Source organism: Gavialis gangeticus, unplaced genomic scaffold (assembly GCF_001723915.1).
Source record: "Gavialis gangeticus isolate Ggan-Ray unplaced genomic scaffold, GavGan_comp1, whole genome shotgun sequence".
In the NCBI taxonomy this organism is placed as follows: domain Eukaryota; kingdom Metazoa; phylum Chordata; order Crocodylia; family Gavialidae; genus Gavialis; species Gavialis gangeticus.
Window position 1 is genome coordinate 33,508,275 of NW_017729024.1, and position 9,155 is coordinate 33,517,429.

Consider the following 9,155-nt stretch of genomic DNA (forward strand, 5'->3'; position numbering starts at 1 on the left):
TTTTTTTTTTTTTTTTTTTTTTTTTTTTTTTTTTTTTTTGCATATTACTGCAAAAACAAATTACTTTCCTTTTCAAGGTTTTAACTGATATGTGAAACCATTTTCTCTAAAGGCTATCTCCTCTCATTTTTCCTGGTAATTCAATTAGGTAAACAGTTGGACTTGCCTTGTCTACTGCATGTGCAGGTCCCTTCCATTTAGCATCCGGTCCGTGCTCTTTTATCTTCCCATTTTCGGTACATTACCTGGTCACTGTGTTCCACTCTGTCAGATCTTTGTTAGGTCTGAATCTCTTGTCCATTTTTTTGACATTTAGGCCTAATTTTTGGGTCAGCCTGACATGTATATATCATTGATGTGCTGTATTAAAGCCTGTACCCATTGCTCTGTTACAACTTGAGGTACTAGGTTATCAGGTAAGTCTGTATTGATCCACCACTGCTGTGGCAGTTGTATTTGTCTGTCTGTCATGACAGAAAAGGATGCAAATCCATGAGCCGCTGGAGCTGCTCGAAGTGCCATCAAAATACTGGTAGCTTTTCATACCAATCCTTTCCATCGAATTTTACCAGTTTAGCCAACAACTCCTTTAATGTTCTGTTGGTTCTTTCTACTTGACCTGAGCTCTGAGGGTGCCCCAGCACTATGAAACCTCTATTTAATTCCTAGTGTGGAACATAGTTCTTTCATAACTTCTGCAACAAAATGAGGTCCCTGATCCAAATCTATTTCTTTAGGTCATGGAAGGGCAATTATTTTGGGTGAAGGGCCACTTACTGAGGTATGGCAAGCCTTAGAGGGCTGCATGACAGGCAGTCCAGGGAAGATTAAAATTAATTTTCTAATTTTTTTAGGGGCCCTGCGGGTCAGATAGAATGGTTGGCAAGCCACATCTGGCCCGCGTGCTGCATTTTGCCCACCCCTGCTTTAGGTACTCCCCACCATGAAAAAACAACGTTAAACGATTGCTTTGCAATTATGTTAGCAGTCTTACATTTAGTTGGGATGTCTTCAATCCATTTTGCAAAACCATCTATTACTACTAAGCAATACCTGTTTCCATTCTTAGTAGTAGGCAGGGGTCTGATGTAATTCACCTGTGTTCTTGACCAAGGCCCGTTAATTCTCTGATGCCTCAGCCATACTTTTCTTTCACTAGAATCAGCATTGACCATAGCTCAGGGCAAACAATTGTTTACCCGTTGCTTAATATCTTGCCTTACAGAGAGCCATCATTCTGTTTGAGAGACTATCTCCATGGTCTTTTTCCACCCTAGGTGTCCTTTCTCATGTACAAACTGTATTAACTCATCTCTGACTTCTTGTGGAACTACCCACTGTCTAGCCTGAGTAGCTGAGTCAATTCTCCAAATCACACCTTCCAGTTGTATCACATTATTTCTGCCTAGAAGGCTTTTCAAGACTTTGTCATTTTCCCGCAATTGTTTTAAATCACCTAGGCTCACCCCATCTGATTTTCTTTGAGCTTACCGAGTAAACACTGCCAGCTGCTGGCATTGCTTTCCCTTTCTAGCTGCTTTTTTTGCCAATGCATCTGCCCGATTATTACAGAATCTTTCTTTACTCTTTGTCTTCTGATGGCTTCTGACATGCTGGACTGCAGTCTTTCCTGATGTATTAATAATAAGCTGATACACCTATTCTCATAAAAATGAATGAGCCACTAATTTTCCTTCTCCCATATACATCTGGTTCTTTGCCCAGATGGGCAACTATGTAGTCAGTGCTCTACAAGTCCAATCTGAATCTGTAAAGAATAGCCATATTTTGTTCTAATGGCTCAACCTCAACATGGTCTTAACAGCCTGCACCTCTGCTGCTTGTACAGAATGAGCAGTCACTTGTTGCTGAAACACTTCCTCATCTTGCACCCTAATTCCTGCACACCCAGTGTATGGTTTTCCCTCTATGTAGTAACTTGATCCATCCATAAACCAAATGCTCCAGTTCTCTGATTCTACCTTTTCTAAAGTTAAGCCTGTTTGAACTGTCCATTTTAGCCTTTGATACTCTGGCAAAGGGCATTCATGCTCTTCCCCTTGTACCACTAACCCATATGCTACAGTTGATATTGTGATGTTGGTTTTGAATGACAGCAGACAATTCATAAGAGCTAGAGTTCACTGAGCCAATCTGGGACTTCGAACATGTCCTCTTTTAATTTTCCCAGATATAATATACTTTAGAGGGGAATGGGCTGTTTGGACTATTACTCTTTCCCCTTCTACAATGTATTCCCACTTTCTGAATGCCCAAATTAATGCCAAACACTCCTTTTTACAGGGATTAAAGTCCTGTTCAGGTCCTGCAAGAGTTCTTGAAGCATAACCCACTGGTCTTTGATCTTTTCCTTTCCCCTGCAGTAGGGTAGTACCAATAGCTCTCTCGGCGGTTGCCAGCTGCAAGGCAAAGGGTTTTGTCTCATCTGGGTAAGCCAATGCAGGAGCTTGTACCAGATCCCTTTTTAACTGAATTAAAGCTGCTTGTTGCTCTGGGCCCCATTCCCACTGTTGCCCTTTTTTTAGTAACTTAACTAGAGCTTGACTTTTCCCAGCAAACATGGAAATAAAGTCCCATGAGAAATTTAATGTTCCCAACAATGCCTGCAGGGATGGTAAGTCTGTTGGAGCTGGCAATTTGCCTATCAGTGTTACTCGCTGCCTCTCTGGAGTTCTCCCATTCTGTTCCAATGTGACTTCTAGGTACTTCAGCACCTTGACTACCAACTGCGCCTTAGCTCTATTAACCTTGAATCCTGTTTTCTCAATCACCTGCAACACTTTCATAGATTTCATAGACATTAGGGCTGGAAGGGACCTCGGAAGATCATCGAGTCCAGCCCCCCACCGGAAGGGCAAGAAGTCAGCTGGGGTCATAGGATCCCAGCGAGATAAGCATCCAATTTGCTCTTGAAGGTGTTCAACGTAGGTGCTTGAACCACCTCTGATGGCAGGCTGTTCCAGACCTTGGGGGCTCGGACAGTAAAGACCTTGTCACTTTTGCTACTTGATCTTTATTACCTCCATATATCAGTATGTCATCTACATATGACAACACACAATTTTGACTATCTGGAAAAAGTTTGTCCCGCATCCTTACCATGTATGCATGGCATATTGCTGAGGCGTTGTGAAATCCTTCTCTTTTTTCTTTTTTTTTGTAACTACATTGCCAGGCTTTTGTGTACAGGTTTCCCACGCCAGCCGCAGGGGTTAGGTTCTGGAAAGTTCCTGTGGTTGGCAAAACCATGGTTGGTAAAACTAAAGGCTTATGGAAAAAATGGGCTTAGGGACTTGAATATTGTACAGTATAGTGTATAAAAATCATTTTTACTGACCTTTAATATACACGGTGGTCAACTGGGCATAGGTGTACCACTAGGGGTACTTAGGTTATAGAGGGTATGCGCTGGTGGGCAGGGACAGAGCGCCCAGGGCAAGGTGGCAGTGTCTCCCCCAGTGCATTTGCCTCTTACCTGGGAGATGGGGAGGGGGAGAGAGATGGGGATGGGAAGGGGAGGCAAGCAGGTCTTCTGTTCCCTGCTGCCCTGCTTCTGTGCCCCGCAAACTGGAACAGCAGGGAGCAGAGAAGCCATGTGGGGATCTTGCCTGCTGCAGCTCATCCTGCATTACCCTGGCAATGCACCTCCTGCACAGCGGGCTGCACTGAGGGCAGCAGCATGGGGCTGTGCCCCTCAAACCAGCAGCAGGCACAGGAGGTGGGTTGCTGGGGCAGCGCAGGGTGAGCAGCAGTGGGTGAGTGTTGATAGACAAAGCAAAACAGTATTACCTTTGGTAGGAAGAGTGCAGCTTCATGCCCACCAGTGAACTCTGTCAGGTCATGTGTGGCGCCCATCACCCTCTCCCCAGTCCCTCAGCCATGTGCTGCTGCTGCTGCTACATCCTACTGCTAGTGCTTGCCTGTGACAGTTGTCTCAAAGGTAAGCAGGGCTGCAGGGGTCCTTGGGCTGTTTGAGACTACTGTGCAGGGTCTGACATATGTTACATTTACACTATGTAAAATATGTGTCAGTAAAAATGTGTGGATGTTGCTTAAAAAAAAAACCAAGCAGCTTTCCTAGATCTACAACCCTGCTCCCCTTCCCTAGCTCCTGCAGCTGAGTCTGCAGTGGATCTATGGTTTTTCTGAAAAGAGGAAAAGCAGCCCAGAGACTGTGAAATGGGAGCTAGACGAGGAGCAGATAGCAGACAGCAAAAGTGCCATAAAGTGCTCTGGAGTGAAGAATGTTGAGCCCTTTGTCAACTGACTCCTGCAGCTTTCTGACCGGAAAGGCAGCAGGCACTGCACTGTGGGAGTGAAAACGGGGCTTTAGGGCAGCTTCCCTGCTACAGGAGAAAAGGGGCATGTGGTGTATGAAAAACCATGGTGTCTGCTTACTGTGGAGGGGAGATGTGTGCACACACCTCAAAATGGGAAACTAGGCATAATGCTGGTTATGAAGCAGCTGTACAAGTGCCATGGCTTATGGCATGGCCTGTGCTTGTTGCTGGCATGTGGTCATCGGAGCGTACCGTGTGTGTATACATATATAAACACACACATAGGTATACACCCTCAGGTATATGCCAGAGTGTGAGAGTCTGTGTGTGGCGCCGCATACCAGCCGCAAGCGGGGCCATGAGGGTGGCTGGACCAGTGTGAACGTCTTCACAGACTCGGCCCCCTGTTCGGAAAACGTCAGCTTTTAATTTGCACTTGCTGACTTGGATTGCGGAGCAGGCCCCGAGCTGTTGTCGCCCTGCCCGGCCTTCAGGCAGGGCCCGGCTGCGGTCAGCGCTGCGGGTTCCCAGTGGGATCCCCGCGTCCACTGGCCGAGCCCAGACAGCCCGGGTCGCCACCCTCACAGCACCCGAAGAGGCCCGCTCCGCTGGGGAAGTGCCGGTCACAAGACCCTGCCCCCGCAGTCGGCTCTCGCTCTGTCCAATGCCGGGAGGGGGCGGGGCAGATTCCCGTCCTCGTTCCCCACGATTGGCCAGTCGCAGAGGCCCCGCCCCCTGGGGAGGCAGGCCCCGCCCTCCAGCGCCGTCGCCCCGCCCCCTTGCGCCGCGCAGAATTCCCCTCTTCCCGCCTCTGGGCTTTGGCTCCGCCCTCTCGGCCGCGTAGAATTCCCCCTCACCCCGCCCCTCGGTGTTGGCCCCGCCCCTTCGAGCTCTGGCTACGCCCCCTCCCCGCGGCGCGGGCCCTTCAGTCCGTTCCGCACGTTCCAACAGCTGCTGTCACCGTCGCCCGCTCGAGATCTGCGGGGCCGCCGCCGCCTCCTGCACGCAGTGAGTCCGGGCCCGGGAAGGGGGGTGAGGAGAGACAGGGCGCTTCGCCGGGCTCTCCTGTACGGGGCTGCACCCGCCCGGGGGTTCCGCGCCTCGCTGTCCCCGGCTCGGGGCGGCACTGGGGGCCGGCATGGGCCTGGGGCAGACAGGTACGTGCCCGCCGTTCCAGGCTCCCGGCGCTCAGCCCTGCTTGTGGCTGCCCCTGCTGCAGCCCTGCCAGGTCTTGTCGGATGGGAAGTTCCACATGATCGTGTTTGCCGAAGAGCCACCGTGCACTGAGCCCCTAGCAGACGAGTAGGTCTGCGTCTTCTGATGTTGCTCTTGCAAGTCGCTAGTGAGTGAGAACTGGGCCGTCGCGGCTGAAGCATTTCTTTATTTCGAGGCATGGGGCGGCAAGAAAGCGCTGACGGCAAACCCAAAACGTTGACTAAGACTCTGGGAGTGACTCGGGTTTTGCGTGTGCTACATCAATGAGCTGCCTCAAAAATGAGTGTGCGTTCTGAACACTTTTATTGTCAGTACGTTGTACAAGGGCTGAAGTTATGGTACAGATCGATTAGTTATCCTAGACCTGGCAACACTGCCTTGCTGTTTGTCCTGGGGGAGGAGACAGGGAAGGGTTAACCTGCCTGCTGCAGGGTAGTGGTGGTGTTGGGCAGTTGTGTTTCTCCAGGCTGAGCCCAGCTCCCAGAGCAGCCCGTGGCACCCGGGCAGGCAGATTCACTCTTCCCTGCCTGCTCCCCCAGGCACACAGTGCAGGCAGCCACAAGTAAGAGGGAAGGGGGGTAGGGATCTGGTGTGTTGTGGGGGCTGGGCAGGTAGGTTAACTCTTCCCTGCCTGCTCCCTGAGGACAGATGGCACAGGCAACCACAAGGGGTGGGGCAGTGAGCCAAATCCAGGTGTGGGGGCGGTGTTTACACTAATGTGTAGCCTTGAGTAGCTACACCTTCGAGTATGGTGAAGTGGGTAAAGGATCAGTGGCGTAACTTTAAGCCACTTAAGGTATCCTTAAAACTAGTTTCAGGTGCTAACCCCTGGATTGTTCAGCCATTAAGAGCTCCAGGAGCTGCCTAACATTGATTACAAGACTCTCTCCTTTCCCCACTTCCTTACCACCTCCAGGTGAAGAATCTCTTTACCTTTAAGAGCAACTTCTTCTTGCTCCTGCAATGTGGTAGGGCAGGGTGACATCATCATGAGTAATTGGTGCAGACAGGCAGGAGCTTTAGGTTGACAGCATACTACTTCCTGAGATGCTAGATGCCTATGAAAGCTCCTGTCTCCCTGCACCAACTCATCTAATGCCTCCCCTATGCATCAGGTGTATTATGCAATTAACTGGTTAATCACACAGTAAATTTAGACCAGCCACACATGCAAAGTAATTATTACACCATAAACATGACTGTTCAGCTATAAAAAGAGGCAACCAGCTACAAAGTTAGTGCTTGAAAATGTGTAACAGCTCTATAGCTGGTTTCAATTTGGCTTTAATTTGGACATGTACGAGAGCCCTATGATGCTGCCCTGCCCCACCTTCTGCCTGTTTTCAGACTAACGCAGCTAACTACCTCTGTCATGAGGGAGAATTGTGTGGAGACTATGGCCCATTAATAAAACACAATCTATGCTTCATTTAAATTCTGCAAGTGCAGGGGCAGTATGTCACAATTGAATGTAGAGTTTGTTTAGAGACAGTCCAAAGGTATTTTGTCTGGTCAGGTTTTTCACTCTGACAGTTGGCACAGATTCTTGGGTTAGTGATATAAATTTAGATGTGCATGCACGTTAGGTAAAGCAAAATCTAGATGGTGTGTCAGCCCAGGTAAAAGTTTTGCCCTACCAGTTTGTGTATGCACATTGGAAATACTGCACTTAACTGTCTGCTGAAATGGTGTGCAAAGTATATATAGTTTACTTGGCGAAAATCTCTGAAAATACAGTAGTTTAGTATTTAAATGGAAAGCGCAGATTAGCTGGCTGTTACGTTCATTGGTTTGGATTAACTGTGTAAGAATAGTTTATCTCTCGTCAGCTTAAATAGGAAATTTGCTTTGAATTGCAATCAAAAGTATAGCTGAGCACTTGCAATGCTTTGAAAGGGGGACTGGCTTTTTAGCCTCTGGAGACCTAAATTCAAATCCTGTTCAGGTTTTATATATGAAAAGAACTTTTGTAGTCTGAATCTAATCCCTTGTGAATGTCCCCAAAACATTGAATACTTGACACTTTTTGTTCATGAAACTCAGAGCATGAGTGAATGCTACAGATTACATTGAAGTGTGTTGGTAAAGCCACATGGGAAAACTGGCACAATGCCTACCTGCTCTCTGCCTAGTTCTGTCCACTGCTGCTGTTTGTGTTCCCCCAATTATTAAATCCACTTACTATGTGAAAGCATAATTGAAGAAATCTTTGGCTTGTATCAGGTTGTTTTGTTTTTAGGGCTAATGTTTACATTCTTGTGAAGATTTATAAATAGCTGTGGTTTGGTTTTCTTGTTGATGCATTTAACTTCTGGTAGTTCCTGAAAGACTTGTTAAAGGGTATGTATGATACTAAAGACATGACAGTTCTGAATGACTAGCTGTAAGTAAAGTGAGACAAACTCTGTTGTTAATGCATTATCCACAGTGGTTTGTGTATAAGTATATCAAAAACAGAACAAAATGTAGCAAACCAAAATTTACTGCTTTGTTTTTTAAACAGAGGCAACACCTGGATGTTGCATATTAGTTTTAAATGACTTTTGAGTGGGTTGTATTGAGGAAGAAAAAAAAAGTATCACAGGTTGTTAGCAGCTAAAATGTGTTACTGGGAGGTTGGTTTGCATTAACTTCCAAAACATTTTTTTACCTTGAAATGGGAAAGCCTGTGTTACATGGCAGAATAATATGGAGTAGCTGACTTGGGAACATAAGTAGGGGTTGTGAGTCAAAATTCAAAGATGTTAAGGAAAGATACTAGCTGCAGAAGGGAGATCTGGGCCTTGTATTTGGGAGGGGCTTGTGAGAGGTAAGAAACTGAGACAAAGTGAAATGCTGAGGCCAGATATCTTTTGAAAAACATGTTAAGTAGAATATATTGTACAATTCTAGACAGAAGCCTGAATAGTTCAGACTTGAAAAAGCAAGCCACCTACTATATGTATAGATGACTACAGCATCATCTTACTTTTCATTGTTTAGGGCAACCTTCCCACTGAATTTGGATACTTCTGGCTGGGTCACTCTGACCTTTGTTTTATTGTTTTCTACTGGTTTCATTAATTCACTCTTTGTAAGTTGGCCTTGGAGGCTCTAATAAAGCTAATAAAACTACTTTCCTACCACTTCTGTTCAAGCCATATATGGAATGCCTAGTTTTGTATTCATTGGAGCCTATTCTGTTTCATGCTATTAGCAAGGCTTCCAGGTGATTTGTACAACCACAGTGCATATGTTAATACATACTCTAGTGAGAACTAGGGGTGCACCGATAAAGACTTTTTTGGGCTGATGCTGATTTATTAACCAACCATATCAGCTGATTGCCGATATGCAGCCCAGCAGCTTGGAGAGCAGTGTCTGGCTGGTAAGTCTTTTGTGGGGAAGGGACCTGCCCCCATGATGATGGAGGGAGTGGGGCTGGGGCAGGTGCACGGGCAGGTGCTGCACAGCCAGGGTGAGGTAGAGTGTGGGACCAAGCCATGGCACATCCAGGGAGACAGGGAGGGGGGTTGGCTCCTGCTGCTGTGTGTATCCCCAGGGGAGGCATACGCCCCACTCCCAGATCTGTGCGTGGGGCAAAGGTGGGCTGCCACTGCATGCGTGGGGCCAGCGGGTGTACTGGCCTTTTCTCAGTGG

At 47.4% G+C, this 9,155-nt stretch overlaps 1 protein-coding gene across 1 annotated transcript in view; it reads left to right on the top strand.

Moving 5' to 3' along the window:
• The first annotated feature begins 5,249 nt into the window (after positions 1 to 5,249).
• Positions 5,250 to 9,155, top strand: part of TNFAIP8 (TNF alpha induced protein 8) — a 147,571-nt gene continuing 143,665 nt past the window's right edge. The window contains exon 1 of the mRNA XM_019517013.1: positions 5,250 to 5,309. Within this exon, the coding sequence (XP_019372558.1) occupies position 5,309 (1 nt within the window). The 5' untranslated portion in view covers positions 5,250 to 5,308. The remainder of the gene's footprint in view (positions 5,310 to 9,155) is intronic.